This window comes from Chiloscyllium plagiosum, chromosome 38 (genome assembly GCF_004010195.1).
Source record: "Chiloscyllium plagiosum isolate BGI_BamShark_2017 chromosome 38, ASM401019v2, whole genome shotgun sequence".
Lineage (NCBI taxonomy): Eukaryota > Metazoa > Chordata > Chondrichthyes > Orectolobiformes > Hemiscylliidae > Chiloscyllium > Chiloscyllium plagiosum.
The window spans coordinates 24,146,951-24,164,681 of NC_057747.1; the positions used below are offsets into that span (position 1 = coordinate 24,146,951).

General features: G+C 43.2%; 2 protein-coding genes across 2 annotated transcripts in view; one reads left to right on the forward strand and one right to left on the reverse strand.

The window, feature by feature from the left end:
• vsir (V-set immunoregulatory receptor) overlaps positions 1 to 13,797 on the forward strand; it is a 59,418-nt gene extending 45,621 nt beyond the window's left edge. Inside the window, exons 4-7 of the mRNA XM_043679156.1 lie at positions 998 to 1,108; positions 3,511 to 3,538; positions 5,480 to 5,655; positions 9,622 to 13,797. Coding sequence (XP_043535091.1) covers positions 998 to 1,108; positions 3,511 to 3,538; positions 5,480 to 5,655; positions 9,622 to 9,647 — 341 coding nt within the window. The 3' untranslated portion in view covers positions 9,648 to 13,797. The remainder of the gene's footprint in view (positions 1 to 997; positions 1,109 to 3,510; positions 3,539 to 5,479; positions 5,656 to 9,621) is intronic.
• cdh23 (cadherin-related 23) overlaps positions 1 to 17,731 on the reverse strand; it is a 799,974-nt gene that overhangs the window by 155,755 nt on the left and 626,488 nt on the right. The window lies entirely within an intron of this gene.

A 17,731-nucleotide genomic window follows, 5' to 3' on the forward strand; every position in this document is an offset into this window, starting at 1 on the left:
TGTGTGTATAGGAGTGCCTGTGTGTGTGAGAGAGTGTGTGTGTGTGTGTGTCTGTGTGTGGGAGTATCTGTTTGTGTATATAGTACAATGGTGGTCACCTGTAGTGTGACATGAACCCAAGGGCCCGGCTGAAGCCCTCCATATGGGTACCGAACTTAGCTATCAGCCTCTGCTCGACCACTTTTCGGGACAGGCAGCAGCTATCACCATTGTTAACAGCTAACCTGAGAATGCAACTTTTTAAAAAAAGGTTTTGTGATTTACACATGAAAGAAGTGAAACTATCATGGTATTCTAACAGATGAAAGGCTTAACAGACAATCAATTTTTCAATGTATAATTTCAGTTACATCACACTGTAAATTTTTGCTATAAATTCTGTGTTAGGATTGAACCCTCCACTATCACCTGATGAAGAAGCATCGCTCCGAAAGCTAGTGTGCTTCCAATTAAACCTGTTGGACTATAACCTGGTATTGTGTGATTTTTAACTTTGTACACCCCAGTCCAACACCGGCATCTCCAAATCTTCTCTTTCAGAGATACTGCAATAAGTCCAAAATCTGCTGAATGTGGATTCGAATATCCTTCAATGACCTGTCCTCTGTGGGAGGGAATTCCAAAGATTAATGACACGGTCTCAGAGAAAAAACAAATTCTTCACTGCATCTTAAATGGAAGCCTCTTATTTCTAAATGTGCTACTGGTTCTCAGTCTTCCCAAAAATGGAACAAATCCTCTTGGGGTCCACCCTGCCAAGCTTCCAGACGAGGTCACCATTTGAATGGAAACATTTATACAGGATAGGGTACTGTGGAAGGAGGGGAGTTGGACCAGGTAGCATTGGATAGCTCTACCACAGTCAAGATGGGTCAAATGGTCTCCTTCTGTGCTTTGCCATCCTTCAATGGCGCTGTGTGGGTATGTCTTCCTTTCTGAATGGCTGCACATGCCATGCATATCGATTAATGCTTTGTTTTATATTTGAATCCCCCAGCCACCACAGCTGCTGCTCTTGCCACCATGGGATGTGTCATCGGCATCTTGTCTTTGCCCCTGATTCTGCTCCTTATTTACAAACAGAGGCAGGGTGCGGCCACCAGGAGACGTAAGTGAGAAACCAGCTCGGTTGCTTACAGCAGCTCTGCATGCCACAAATGCAAAATGCCTGGATGGATGTTGGCAGTGACACCAAATATTTCACAGCTGCTGGTTACCTGTATTCAGGAACTTCTGCAAACATTTATACACTCACAGCAGATACCCATAGGTATCACTATACTCTTGGCAAAATCTTGCAATTATTGACACGGTCTCAGTGATTCCCTGTAAATACTGACACACTCTCCCCAGGGACTCCCTGTAAATACTGACACACTCTCCGGGGACCCCCCCCTGTAAATACTGACCCACTCCCCTCCAGGGACCCCCCTGTAAATACTCACACACACTCCCCCGGGGACCCTCTGTAAATACTGACACACTCCCCTCCAGGGACCCCCCTGTAAATACTGACACAATCCCCAGGGGACACCCATGTAGATACTGAACCCCTCCCCGGGACCCCCCTGCAGATACTGACACCCGCCCCTGCAGTAACACACTTCCCCCAAGGACCCCCAAATTATACTGACATTCCTGCTGTCGCTGACACTCTCTCAAGCTCCCCCACACCCTGTATCACTGTCACTCTTTCAGACACACTCTGCTATCAATGCCACTCTCTCAGATGTGTCCTACAGTCAATGTCACATTATCTCTCCTTTTTTTTTCCCCTTTAAAGTTGAGCAGATATTACAGTTACTGATTATCTGCACACCAGTCAGTTTTGTCCTGCTCTGCTTTTCCCTGACCAGTTTGTTTTGGCATTTGAGTGCCAAAGAAGAATTCACTTCATAAACAGATACTTCTGAAAATTAGATAGAATGGCATTCTGTACCCAAACAGGCACTCCTATTCAGCAATGAAGGTCTCCAATTTTTATCAGTGTGAGAGATCTGTGTTTATAAAATATCCTTATCGTGTGTCTCAGGCCTTCTCCTGGAAACACATTTCTGTTATGTCGGGAGACAGAGCACCCATTTTAACCGCAATATCATTTCACAGTAGGCAAGAAGTCAGAGTTAATCTGCTGATGTTGGCAGAGGGAAAATAAAGCCTTTTTTTCCCACTCAATGAGTGTTTTGGGTCTGCAATGTACTGCCTGGAAATGTGGTGGAGTCAGGTTCAACTGAGGCATTCAAGAGGGGCACTGGATGGCTTATTAAAACAGGAACAATGTTGGGGGAACAGGAGAAAAGACAGGGGGATTGGCATTGGGTGAAAGTGCACAGACAGCCGGTGCAGAAATCGGTGGCTCAGTGGTTAGCACTGCTGCCTCACAGCACCAGGATCCCAGGTTTGATTCCAGCCTCGGGCGACTGTCTGTGTGGTGTTTGCACATTCTCCTCGTGTCTGCGTGGGTTTCCTCCGGGTGCTCCGGTTTCCTCCCACAATCTAAAGATGTGCAAGTGAGGTGGATTGGCCATGCTAAATTGTCCATAGTGTTAGGTGCATCAGTCAGAGGGAAATGAGTCTGAGTGGGTTACTCTTCGGAGGGTCGGTGTGGACTGGTTGGACTGAAGGGCCTGTTTCCACACTGTAGGGAATCTAATCTAAAATGACAGGCTAAATAGAATCATACAGCACGGCAATAGACTCTTTGGTCCAACTCATCTGCACCGACCAGGCATCCCAATCTCACCTCGTCCCATTTGCCAGCATTTAGCCCACATCCCTCAAAACTCTTCCTGTTCATATGACCTCCTTCTGCACCATTAACAATTCTATGATACTGTGAATGGCTTTGTTCACAGGGTTTGATGCCCACCTGAATAACCATAAGAACAAGGCAATGGCCATGGCTTTGAAAATGTATTTGTGGCACAGCAGTTCTTCAGAGCTGCACTGGAGTCTGTGTCAGCCTGATTGAAGCATGGTTGCATTTGCGGTTTGAGTGTCAGAGAAAGTCTAACCCCAGTCAGCGAAATTTAGCAGGTAATGTCCCCATCAGCGTTTGATAATAGCACTGTAGAAATAGCAGAAGTATTAGCAGCTGATGATTGTAATCAGGCATCCCACAGAACTTTCCTGTTCCACCTCCACACTGTCTCATGACACAACTAAGGTAATGCAAAGCCAATCTGCTGTCAGCAATATTGTGAGGAGTCAGTGTGAAAAGAAACCTTTAACGTGTCATGCAACAGTGCAGATACATTCAAGGAGAAGTCAGGTAAGTATAATCGTGAAATGAACGGACCGTTTTGCTGATGGGTAAGATGACGATTCAAGCAGAATGTCACGGTCAGTATAGGTCGTTTGAGCCAAACAACCAGTTTCTGTACTGTAAACACAATGTAATTGATGCATTAAGTTTTTAACCTTTTGAATCATTTGTGGTTTTTCTTCTGCAACCTGCACATGCAATATTTCAATTTTTCACAGTCTCACCTCACTTGTTTTTCATTGCAGGAGCCCATGAGCTTGTCCGAATGGATAGGTACGTTTTTTTTATTGGTCCTCCAATCTTTCTGTTAAACTGAAGGGGATGTCCTCCTTGTCTTTGCCCTTTCGTACAGGCAATACAGTCAGGTTTCAGAACGTGAGTCAGTGCCAACCTGCTGGGGAATCGTCATTGGGGAGCAGTGTGAAGGGCAAAGAAATGACTCACCAACAAATCCTTGCTTTAAGTTTATTTCCCTTCAGTTACCATGGGGTGTTCAGCAGAGTGGGCCTGTACTTCACCTCGATGTTATAATGTTGTCTGACAACTGAAATGAACTCTATCCATCCATTCTACACAGAGTTAATCAAAGTGGACTCACGCTCCCTCCGAGATGAAGTGGTAGGGGAGGGGAAGTCACCTTGGATTGCTCATGTGACTTTTCAGATCAGAAGAGATGTAGGCCTTTCTGTAGAACAGCTCTTCACTCTCTCACCAAGGCATTGTGGGCCAAGGTGCAGACCACAGCCTGTGGCTGGGACTAGTGTCACAAAGTTTGGCTTGTTCACATAATCTTTATCTATCAGTTGTTTTACCGGGTGTACCTGGTAACACAGAGGTTAGACCATCACACTGCCTGACTGGTGAGAGTTTCAAAGGGTGAGTAACTGTACGTTAACATGCTCATGGGGCTTGACAGATTATCTATGGTCCAGAATGCCCTGGATGCCCAGCAGTCAGGCACAAATCCCTTTAACATAAACGATCATGGTGTCGAAAACTGGAAAATAATCCCGAAACGATCGGAAAATGAAAACAGAAAGTGCTGGAGAAACTTAGCAGACCTGGTGGCATCTATGGAGAGAGAAACAGAGTTAGTGTTTAAAGTCTGGCATGATTCTTCTGCTTCATCAGAGGAAGAGGTCATCAGTGAAGAAGGCTACCTCAGAATACAACTGGGCCAGTAGGCTGAGGGATCACAGATGGAGTTTAATTTAGGTAAGTGTAAGGTGTTGCGTTTTAGTAAGACAAACCAGAGCAGCACTTACACAATTAATGGTAGGGCCCTGTGAGGGCGTTGTTGAACAGAGAGACCTAGGCACACAGTTCCTTGAATGTGGCATCACAGGGAGATAGGCTGGTGAAGAAGGCATTTGACATGCTTGCCTGACATTCTGACATTGGTCAGAACATGGAGTAGAGGAGTTGGCACGCCATTTTACAAGACATTGACAAGGCCACATTTGGGATCCTGCATACAATTCTGGTTGCCCTGCTTTAGGAAGGATGTTATTAAACTGGAAAGGGTGCAGAAAAGGTTTACAAGAATGTTACCCAGACTGGAAGGTTTGATTTATAAGGCGAGGACTGGCCTTCTTTCCCTGGAGCGTCGGAGGCTGAGGGGTGACCTTATGGTGGTTTACAAAATCATGAGGGGCATGGGTAGGGTGAATTGACAAGGTCTTCTCTTGAGGGTAGTGGAGTCCAAACCTAGAGGGCATAGGTTTGAGGGGAAAGGTTTAAAAAGGACCTGAGGGGCAACTTTTTCACACAGCGGTTAGTGCATGTATGAAACGAGCTGCCAGAGGAAGTGGTAGAGACGAGCAGTATTACTACATTTAAAAGATATTTGGGCAGACACGTGAATAGGAAATAGGACAAATGCAGGTAAATGGAACTATTTCAGTCTAGGAAACCTGGTCAGCATGGATGAGTTGGGCTGAAGGGCCTGTTTCTGTGCTGTCTGTCTCTATGACTCTAAGTCACTTCTAAAGAAGTATCATACAGGTCTTGAAATGTTAACTCTGTTTCTCTCTCCGCAGATACTGCCAGAACTGCCGAGTTTCTTCAGCACTTTCTGCTTTTATTTCAGATTTTCAGCATCTGCAGTATTTTAGTTACAGCTGAAAAGATAAAACTTGTTTCTGACTAACCGGTAGAAATGAATGACCTCGGGCCAAAAGTAATGAGTGTGGAATTTGTTTTCCTGATCTACAGTGAGGCGATAGGCGTGGAGAATCCAGTATTTGAGGAGATCCCAGCCCAAAGTTCTGAAGTGAAACCAAGGACACTGGATATTCGTCGCCTTCCCTCAGACTCGGACCGCCATCTCCTCTCCGAACCCAACACTCCGCTTTCTCCCGAGACACTGCCACGGTTCTTCCCAATACTTGGTAAGTTTGCTTTCTTCCATTAATCATTCAGGTTAGCACAAGGAGGGGAGAAACCAATGGAATTCCCCGGAAAAGGCTCACTTGGACAAGCTCTGCATTCTCAGATGTTTGCCGAGGTACACTGAGTAATGCTCTGACCCCCAAGTCTGAAGCTTTTGGGGTTGAGTTGGTTCAAGTCCCACTCGGGAAGCCTCAGCACAAACATCTACACTGACCTTCCCAGTGCCACTATGGAACCAGTGCTGTACTGAGTCACACAACATGGAAACAGACCCCCTCAGTCCAACTCGGCTATGTCGATCAAACTAAACTAGTCCCGTTTGCCTGCACTTGGCCAATATCTTTCTAAACCTTTCCTATTCATGTTTCTGTCCAGATGCCTTCTAAGTGTTGTCATTGTACCAGCCTCCACTACTTCCTCTGGCAGCTCATCCCATACACGTACCACCCTCTGTGTGAAAAAGCTACCCCTTTTAAATCTTTTCCTCTCATTTTAAACCTATGCCCTCTAGTTTTGAACTCCCCTATCCTAGGAAAAAGATTCACTTATTCACCTTATCGATGCCCCTCAATGTTTTGTAGACCTCTATAAGGTCACCCATCAGCCTTCTATACTCCAAGGAAAAAAGTTCCAACCTCTCCTTATAACTCTCACCCTCCAGTTCCAACAACATCCTTGTAAATCTTTCCATTCTAATTGAATAATACCCTTCCTATAAACGTGAGACCAGAACTGTACACAGCCCTCCAAAAGTGGTCTTGCCAATATCCTGTACACCTGCGAAATGATGTCCCAATTCCCACAGTCAATGCTCTGACCAATGAAGACAAGTGTGCCACACACCTTCTTTACTATCCTGTCTGACTGTAATGCTACTTTCAAGGAACAGTGTACCTGAACCCTTAGGTCTATTTTGAGAATGTGGTGCTGGAAAAATCGCAGCAGGTCAGGCAGCATCTGAGGAGCAGCTTCCTGATGAAAGGCTTATGCCTGAAACGTTGATTCTCTTGCTCCTCAGATGCTGCCTGACCTGCTGTGCTTTTCCAGCATTATACTCTCGACTCTGATCTGCAGCATCTGTAGTCCTCACTTTCCCCAAGGCCTCACCATTACCTGTCTAAGTTCTGTCCTGATTTGACTTACTAAAATGCAGCACCTCACATTTATCTATATTAAGTTCCATCTGCCATTGCTGAAGGATTTGTCTTTCAGATAAGACGGTAAACCAAGTCTAACCGCATCCCTTCAGATGGACATCGGCAGGGGAGACTGAGGAAGGGATGAGGGAACAAGACACAGAGAGAGTGAGGCAGGGAGGAGGAGGAGTAGAAAGAGGGGTTGGGTTTGAAGAAAGAGGGAGCTGAAGGTGTCTGAGCATAGCAAGTTGCAGAAGTGGTTGCGGGGAGTGGGACGGGGTAAGAGGTTCCAGTAATAGACGTCCGTTGAAGATCTGGTCTAAGAACAGGAGAAGCCCATTTTGTTTTTAAAAAAAGGTATAATTTGACCCTGACAAGACTGGGACATGCCAACAGATGAAAGTGGAATTCAGTGGAGAGGGCAAAACAGTGCCCCCAATGAGCGGTACACATTGCACATACCTGCAATGGTGGAGGTGTTGTGGTTAACACCCAGCTTCTCTTGCAGAGACGGTAAGGCTGTGCACCAGAACTGGTGCATCACCACAAGACAAGATCTACCAAGAATGACTTTTCTGTTACATTCATTTCTAGATTTACTGAGCTGAAGGGTCAACAGCGACTTGTACAAAGTGGTAAAAAAGTACCGTAGTGCTTTCACAGGAGTGTCACCAAAAAAAAAAACTCTGATGCTGAGCCTCACAAGGAGATATCAGGCCAGGTGACCCTAAGGGACATGGGTTTTAAGCAGTGATTGAAAAGGAGGACAGGGAGGTGAAGGGGTTTAGGGAGATAATTCCACAGCTACAGGACTGGCAGCGTGACCCCACAGACGAAAGGGGGGTGGGGGTGTGGAATTCATTACAGTACAGAATGTGCAGAAGACAAGATCATAGGTGCATGGAGATTTTGAAGGGCTGTGGAACTGGAGGCATTTAGAGGGAATGCAAGCAGGAGTATTCCAATCCTTCACTGTTTGGAGATCTCACTGGGTATTTTTGACCATATGTGACCAGAGTAGAACAGGCATTGATGGATTGGTCAATGTTTTCACATCCTGCTCAGTTCTCTTACTACTTTGAGCAGTGTTCCTCGGTGACTCCAGAAATGCAAAGATCAAAGCCAACCACATTCCTCACTTTGGGCTCATGATAACTCAAAAATTCCATGACATAGAAAATAATCAACACACTTGCAATGTCAATTGTGAACAGAGGCTGTTGCCGTAAAGAGACTGAAAATTCTGCACTGATACAAAGAAAGATATTCACAAACAAATCAGCAGAAAACACAGATATTCCATGCTATGATTAAAACTGCTCCATGTGTTAGAAGCTATCTCTCAGACTCATGATGCCACAGTAAACCACTTCCTGTTCTGAAAGTTTCAAGTACAAATTGTCTTCAGCACTGAAATTCTTGACACTGTTCAACGTTTCTGCTCCAACTCCCATAGTAAAAATAAACCTTTTACTGCACTAACCATATTATTACATAATCATAAGTCCTGACCTTTGACAAAGTTCAGTGAAGCGCTCGACTATTTTTCATGAATTGAAAGGATAAATAAATGTGTGGCCACTGTGATTCTGCTGCTTTCAGTTTTGAATCTTGCTGAAAAGAGAGACGTTTTGCTGAAGATTCCCAAGTTGCATTCGTCAGGACAAATACAAGAACGCCACATTTCAGAGGATTACAACAATTTACACTGCAGGAGAGAAGGAACAGGATGGGTTAGCAAATCAAACTTTGATTGGGTGGCACATTCCCGTGGCAAAAGCAATGAGAAACAATAGGCTCCCGAAGCTCTGGGCTATTTCATAAAATATGCAAATCCTGCACAGATTCCCTTTATTTACAGAGAATGGATCTCTGTTTAAGAATGTACGAAGTTTGTAGGAAACGTAAATGATCCATGCTATCGACTCAACTGATGGTCTTCGTTGGTTGTTAGTGTGGCTATTAAGCAAAAGTGAGGACTGCAGATGCTGGAAATCAGAGTTTAGATTAGAGAGGTGCTGGGAAAGGCAGCATCCGAGGAGCAGGAAAATCGATGTTTCGGGCAAAAGCTCTTCATCAGGACTGGCTATTAGCACATTCAAGATTGTTCAGAAGGTGCTGCTCAATTGTAGCCAATAGCTACACTATCAGAAATATATTATGATAACTGGCCACCATTAAACTGCAGGCATACACACACACACACACACAATCTTTTCAGAGGATACCTTCATGATGAGACAGCTATTCCCCATAGCCTGCTCCTCCTGACAAAGCCTTTCGACCTTGAGAGCCCATTTGCCATCTGTTATTATGAAGGGAGCCCCATGCAAGGGAGGACCCTGGACAAAATCCCAGGCCAGTGACTGTTTGCAACCTCTTCCCCCACTACCTCAGGGATTGGTTCAGGACCTCCTGATTGACATCCAGCCCCTATGAAGAATCTTCCTCTTTCTCCGAAGAGTTAACCAAAATATCTGCGAGGGGTATGATGAACCCAAATCCAACTGTGCTTTGAACACTTCATAACAACTTCAGGAAATTCTCTTTTCATTTCTACTGTTGCGGGTACTAAACAAAATGATAGGTTCATCGAGGGTTCTGAAGAAGGGTTAACTGGACCTGAAAAGTTAGCTCTGTTTCTCTTTCCACAGATGCTGCCGGACCTGCTGAGTTTCTCCAGTGCTTTCTGTTATTGTTTGAAATCTTTACATGATCTGGAGAGAGAGCACTTCTGAAAGGCTTTTGTTTAATGCTGCTCCATATACATTTAATTAGATGTTGAATGGGAGATATTGACTTAAAGCTTATTCTCTTGCATTTTGCTAGAACTTGTGCCTGACTCCCCAAAGTGATGCAACCGTGGAGTGGAACATGCCTTGTTTTAGATAATAACCATAGCACCAGATGAACAGAAGATGGTATGATCACGGAGAACAATGACAAATGGACATACAATGAAATACATTCTAGCAGCATTATGTGCTCATTATGTCATTCTGGAAACTGCAAATCAAAGATCTTTTTAAGGTAACTGTGAATTCCAGCCGAGATGCATATTGAGGAAAATGTAGGGACAAGTTCAGCACAATCTCTGCTTTAATGGACATTTGGTATCTTTTAAGTATGGCGGATGAGTGAACACAATTATCAACTGGTCATGCAACAACACGCTTGAGTTTATTGGCGTAAATTAGTTAAACTGTTCACAAAGCTAAGTGATTAGCTAGTATACTGTCTGTCTACTGATACCCGTACAGATCTGTCCTCTCTCCTATCCTCCTGACCCACAATAACCAGACATACGTACAGTCACTCGATCAATCAGACCCTCAAAACCCAGATTCAAAGTTAGACCTGGCTTCTGGCATTGAGGCATTACTCACAGAAGAATGTAAGCAGGATATGACCACACCAAGTCTTTGGCTTGGCCTTGTCATGCTGGACAATGATGACTGATCACTGACCTCAAGCCCAAGGTAAAGAGTTCAGATGGAGATGCCCCAATAGGAGCTGACGAATGAGTGTTCATGTGCAAAGGGCACAGCCCATGCTTTCAAGGAGATGATTTGATTATGTCAAAAATTATTCTTCACAGACAGGCAGTACAAACCTATGCCCTGACAGTATTTTCTCCAATCTACCTCTCCAGGAAATTTTAACCCTTCACTTGGTCTTTGTGTTGTCATGTCAACATGAACGTGGTTTGCACTCAGATGGGGTGGGATGAGAGAAGAGGGAATGGAAAGAGGTGAATGACTTGATCCAAAACCCAGTGTCCTGTGAATTTCTCTACTTAACACTTGTTGAATGTTTCAATCCCAAATCTGGCACGAGTGCACAGCATTGCTGAAAATACCAGCTTTAAAATAACTATTTGCCTGACTAATCAAATGAAGTTTAGCAGCACCATGCAGCATCTCTATTGTGACACAGTGCGGTTCGGGCAGTCAGTATTCTCTGATTAGCAATTGATCACTTTCTAGAACAGCAGATTCTGTGTCATCTAATTATAAATGATTGTCAGTATTATGGTTGACATTGATTGTAACATTAATTTTTATTTTGTATATAATCAAACAGCAAATTACAGTCTAAAATTGTGTTTCGAGTGAAACAGTATTACTAAATGATTGAGACAATCAATGCTCAGTTTTAAAACTCAGCACAGTCACTAAAATGGGTCACTCTGGGGTTTGATGCAACAAGTCACCAGGACTGTTAATGATTCTGATCCAGTGCTTGGCTAATGCTATCAATACAAACTTCAAACTATAAAGTCTATTCTTTTCAAATGCGCTCTGCTTCAAACATGAAAAAAAAAGTTTATGTAGTGCCTTCAGCTTTGTAAAATTTCCCAAGGTGCTCTCCAACACTGCTTAAAATATGTCATACCACTGCACTGGAGGAGCATCTTAAAGAGAGTGAAGAGGTTAGCAGAGGGATTTCCAGAGGGTAGCACCTGGGCAGCTGGAGGTGTGGCTGCCAGAGATGCACGCAAAGCAGAGTTAGGGTGCCAGGCCAGAGGTGATCACAGAGATATTGGTGGGGTGGGAGAGGGGGTTGACACAAAATATCAGAGGGAGAAGAAAATTGAAAACCTAGCGAAATTTAGATGTCTGACAGTATGCATTGTAATACATCTTGGTGTATAGAACAATTGTGGACTGTTATTCGAGTGATGTGGCTACACCTTTACCACATAAGGTGTACAAACGAAGACTGTCTCTTTTTGGAGCCACATCTTGTTCAGTTTTAAGGCAGAAGACAGCAGTGTGAAATGAGCAAAGAAACAGGTCATTTGGATCTCCGGTGCAGGGATGGGAAGAGGGTTTTCATTGTGTTATTGCACTGGGAGCAACATTTCTGATGTGCTCCTGGTCAGGAGTCATACCCACTGAAACAAGCAGGGGAACTCTAGGTGTGCAGGGAACCATCTGGGAACCAAATGTAATGCATTTAGCTGAAGCTCTTAGTCCAGGTTAGTGCAGCTATTTTTCCCTGGAGTGCATTGTTCAGCGGAGGCAGTTACCATAGCAACTTTGAAAAGAGAACTTAATAAATGCTTGAAGTGGAAAATCTGCAGGGCCATGGGTTTACGATGTCAAATAGCGTGACTAGTTGTGTAGCGCTTTCAAATAGCTCAGACATGACCAATCAGAGAGGCTACTTTGCCATTAATCTTTGATTTTATAATAAAAAGCAAAAGACTGTAGATGCTGGAAATCTGAAACAAACACAAGGGTGCTGGAGAAACTCAGCAGGTCTGGCAGCATCTGTAGAGAGATGAACAGAGTTAACATTTTTGACTCTGGTATGACTCTCCTTTGGAATGCATTTCTGAAAAAGAGTCATACCATTTGCTGCCTGACCTGCTGAGTTTCTCTAGCATTCTCTTTGATTCTGTACATATTGTAAAGTGTTATATTCATCCTGTTACTATCCCAGCCAATTCTCCTTAAATTACATTCGTTTTCCAATGAATTAATTCAAGGTTTGTCACCATTTTGTTTAGAGGTGGTAGTGATGGTGGCATGGGGCTTGCAACTGTGGCTCCTCAGTTAGATCCACATAGATCCACAAATAAACAGTTTTATTTGTGGATCTATGCAGCCTTAAGTCAAGGCAATCAGACTGGATGCAGAAGGTAAATTGGCACAAACCAAATCGATGATATTACTTGGAGCTGAAATGTGATCTTGACATTACTTTCAGTGCTGGGCTCTATTTTAGAAGGATTGCTTTGATAAGGACGTTATATTCTCTAAAGGACCTGGTGGCATAATGGTAATGTCACTGAACTAGTAATCCAGAGACTCCAGGCGAGTAGATTGGGATGTTGTTTGATTCCCAGACTGGCTGATGGTTAAGTTTTAATTAACTTGAATTTAGTTAACAGGGAAAATAACCCGAATTAAAAGAGAGTGTAGTGACGGCTATTAAATCATGTTGATTGTTTGGGGGGAAGAAAATCTATCTGGTTCATTTATACCCTTTAGAGTAGTCATTCCTGATGAAGGGCTTTTGCCCGAAACGTCGATTTCGCTGCTCGTTGGATGCTGCCTGAATTGCTGTGGTCTTCCAGCACCACTGATCCAGATTCTGCCATTCTTAACCAGTCTGCCTACAAGTGATTCTGAAATGACCTGACAATGCCACTAAGTGACAAAAAGGGATTGGCTAACTCAGCAAATGACAGACACATTCCACATCAAAAGTTCCACAACTTAAAAAAGTTGTTCCTGTTTTATTTTATGAAAGTTAAACCTAGTTTTTCATACTGGTGGGGGACTTTAAGAGTGTTCAAGTGGGATTTGGAAATAAACATGTTCTGGTCTTTGTTACATCTTTAGAAATTTAAGGATCATTGAAACTCTCTGAACCTAAAGTCTATATGTGGAAACAGATTGGGCACACCACACAATCAGTTGGTGTTTTTCTTTGGGCATGAGATCGGCTGATGAAATATTGATTAGCGATAAGGCAGAAACTTTATCAACTGCAAAGGCTGTCCTTTACCTGTTGTTCTTGCTGTTGAGGTTAAAATTGATTTCGAAAAACACAATTAAGCTCTCTGCAAGATTACCATCAGGTGACCCAACAATGCTCAACAGTAAACAACCAGAACAGAGAAGCATATTACTGCAGATGCTCAATCTGTACTGAAAACAACAAATGCTGGAGATCACAGCAGGTCAGGTAGCTCTGATGAAGAGTTATCTAGACTCTAAACGTTAGCTTGCTTTCTCACCATGGATGTTGTCTGACCTGCTGTGACAAAGAACAAAAGAGAAGCACAGCACACGAACAGGCCCTTTGGCCCCTCCAAGCTTTTGCTGATCATTATGCCCTAACGAAACACAAAAAGCTTCTGCCCCTATTCGGTCCATATTCCCTCCCTCTTCATGTGACCATCCAAATGCCTCTTAAACGTTGCCAATGTGCCTGCTTCCACCACCTCTTCGGACAGTATGTTCCAGACTCCTACCGCTCTCTGCGTGAAAAACTTCCCTCACACATCTCCCTTAAACTTTTTCCCTCACACCTTAAACATCTGTCTTCTTGTAATTGAAACTTCAAACCTGGGAAAAACTTTCTGACTATTCACCCGATCCAGGCCTCTCAGAATGGTGTAGGCCTCTATCAGGCCTCTATCAGCTTTCCAGCGAAAACAATCCTTTACCTTTCCTCACAGCCAATGATCTTCAGCATTTTTTGTTTTCAGTAAATGTTGTTTCACAGGGAGGAACTGTGAGACCGATGAGGGCTGGTAATTCCACATTGGAACTGTCATTGAGATCAGTCACCTGTAGTGTGTACCATTTCAGTCGCTCGCCCTCAGACCTTGCCTAACCCTTCAGGCTGACCACGAACAGCAGAGAGCAAACAATGCGCTTTCAACATGAAGGAAGTGTCTCTAGGCTTCACAGGGCTGTGTTATCAGACAACATCAGAGGTGTTTGTGTTATCAGTGTGGACTATCTGAAAGCAGATTTGGGTGCTACTGGTTGAGTTTTCAGCCCTGCCAGAAACAAATTGCAGAAAGGAAGGTGAAGGGCGAGAAGCAAAGGTGTGAGTGAAGAGGTGCACAGAAGGTTGCACAAAGCAAACAGATTGTGCACCGCACTCCCCAAAACCTTCACTCTGCATCTGTCTGCAACGAGTTACAGTCAGAAGAGGAGCTGGAGTGAACACGGCTGTTAGGGTTAAAAAGGCAAAACCTGCAAATGCTGAGCCCCCCGAATTAAAAATCACCAACAGACAGTGCACCCACTGGTATGGGCAGTGGAACCACTCACTAGTCCTTATTCTTCAGTTTCTGTTGCACCTTGTATACATCTCCTTTGGCTTTTCAGAACAGACACTTCTTGGCGATCCAGGTTGTGCCTCAGACAACTGACTGTATGGAGTTTGCACATTCTCCCCGTGCCTGCGTGGGTTTCCTCCCACAGTCCAAAGATGTGCAGGTTAGGTGAATTGGCCATGCTAAATTGCCTGTGGTGTTAGGTGAAGGGGTAAATGTAGGGGAATGGGTCTAGGTGGTTGCTCTTCGGAGGGTTGGTGTGGACTTGTTGGGCCGAAGGGCCTGTTTCCACACTGTAAGTAATCTAATCTAATCTAAGTAATCTAATCTAAAAGAATTTTCAAGATGGTTAAATTGGTATTGTCTTTAGCTCAAAGCTGATCACTTCACTCTTGGTCTCTGCTTAAAATACATGTTGGCTCTGCATTACAAGATTATCCTTGTCACCTGCATTTTACTTCTTTAGAATATGTCTTTGTGATAAAAGGCTCCTCCGAACATCTGCTTCAGAGTGACTGAGCAAGTTGGATCCCACAAAATCCAGTGATCTTGACCTAGCTGTGATTGCCCATTTCTCAAATGGTCTTCATATGTATTCAGGCGATGCCCCCTTGATCTTCCCCCTCCCCGTGTTATGTTGAATTACAAATACAATCGGCAACAGGTTTACAATTTTGCAGGAAAAATCTGTCCTGTCACTATGGTTTGCGTTAAACCAATGGGGCAAAAGTGTATAAAGCACTTACAATCTTCCAAGCTCCATGTTCAATCTCTTGCCAAAGTTTAAAGATCTTGGCTTTTTGTCACCCCCTTTCAGTTTCCTCTAGTCTTGCCTATCTAAGGAAGCAAATTAATCCATGTCACACAAGATCAGTCTGCAATATCCATGCTGCTATCCTTTCAAAGAGATAGCACATGTTGCCTGTGATTTAGTCAGTTGGTGTCTGTGTCAAGGCTTATCATTAGAAGGCTGTTAGTTTGCATAAGTAAAGTTACCATAGTCTTACCAAACCATAGGGCCACTCTCTCATTAGAGAGAGAGAGACAACTAGTGGTGGTGTAACCTGAGGGTCACCATGCATCAGGCAAGGGGAGAGTCCTCCATGGTAACCTCAGTCAGTTTAGGAATGGAACCTATGCTGTTGGCATTACTCTGTATCACAAACTAGCCATCCAGCCAACTGAGCTAACACAGCATTCACCTTCAGTAGTGAACCAGATGGATTTTTCCAACAATCAACAACAGTTTCATTGCCACCATTAGACACTTTATTCCAGATTTGTTATTGAATTCAAATTGTACCACCTGCCAAGGTGGGATTCAAACCCTAGTCCGGGCTTCCTGATAAATAGGCTAGCAAGGACACCATTCTGCCGTCAATTGAGTAGATATTTGAATTCAATTGCATAATTTGATGTTCCAGATGATGCTCTTTCTGCAATGGAGGGGGTTAGTGAGGTCACAGGCACTGGAACTGCATGCTGTTGAGTTTACCTTTTGTAGTGGTAATAAATGCAAACAATGAAACAAAAACAAGCCCAATGTTCCGCTCTCTCCTGGTACCATATATTGTTCTGCCTGGTCAAATCAACAAAGGTAACTATTTTGTTTTTAAAAAGTCCATCATTCAGATCAATTGTAAATCCACATTTCTCCATGGAGAGTGCATCACTGTCAGTGTTTTGGATTATAGTGGATGACATATGTTTGTGGTTTTAAGAACAAAACACAACTCCGTATGGCTGAGAATTGTGGGCTGATAATTGGATCTAAATTGTCGGAATTTTATTTTAAGTGAATTTTCTTAATATCACTGGTCTCCCTCTTAAAATGAACCTGTTTTATTGTAACCCTTCACTCCATGTTGCTATTGTATAACATTCCCATTTTTAAAGTGCAGTTATAAACAACTCTTGGGTATCATGTAAGTGTTAGAGATTACATGGAACAAAAAAAATGTACAATTTGTATTTGTTAAACTTGTCTGTTAATTATTCAAAATATATGTAAATTACTTTGAACGTAAAGTCATTTTATACTAAGTTTCTAATTAAATTTAAAGCTGTAAAATTTTTATATCAAAATTAATTTCATAGAGGCTAAAAGAATTTCAGAAATAAAACTTGTTCTACTTTTACAAACACCTACACCTATGTAGACTCTTTGTTATACTCTACACTAATGAATGAAGATGGGTTCTAAAGTTGGGTTCTATCAATGCTGTTATAAGGGATTGTTAAAGCCTCATATCAAATTAATTCTTGCACAAAATATTAGAGTGGTTTTTGCAAACTAGTGATCTCAAACCATTAGAATGAATGGATCAAACCTATTTTTACCTTGTTTTCAGTTTTAGTTTGAACATTTTTTTCTATTTAATTTTAAAATAAAGATTCCAATATCCTTCCAAGCATTGACATTCACCCATCTGGCCTTAAATATATGACAATTGCTGATGAATCCAATATAGAAACCTCTTCACTTAGAGAGTGGCAAGAAGGTCAAACTCACTGCTAATAGTTTGGTCGTATGATGCATTTAAGAGAAAGCGTGTGAGGTGAGTACATGAGAGAGGTAGATATGGAAGGTCATGTCCCACAGGCTTTATGTAAATCAAGATGGGTGGAAAGTTGTGTGGAGTTAAATAGTTGCAGGGATCAAAGTGGGCCAGGTGCCCTGTCTCTGTGTGCTATGTACAAAGGGCAGGTTGAGTTGTGCTCTATGCCTTAATTCTGTTTTTGAGCATGATTTTAGGAGTGTTAACATGTGATGCAAATTTATCTATCATCCACAAAAAATATCCAGAGGAAATCTTGGAAAGAACATTCTAACATTTTCAGATAATTGACCCTCCCTGCTCACTTTATGTTTAAGGCAACAGTCATCTTTGTCCTAGCTTCTATCTCTGTAACCTCCCACAGCAACCATCCCCCCTCCCACCCGATCTCTGTAACCTCCTCCAGCCCCTACAACCTCTCCCGATTTCTGTAACTTCCTACAGCCCCGACTCCCTTCCCTGTCTCTGTAACCTCCCACAGCCCCTATATCCCTCCCTAATTCTGTAACCTCCTTCAACCCCTACACCCATTCCCTGTCTCTGTAACCTCCTCCAGACCCTACACCCTCTCGCAATC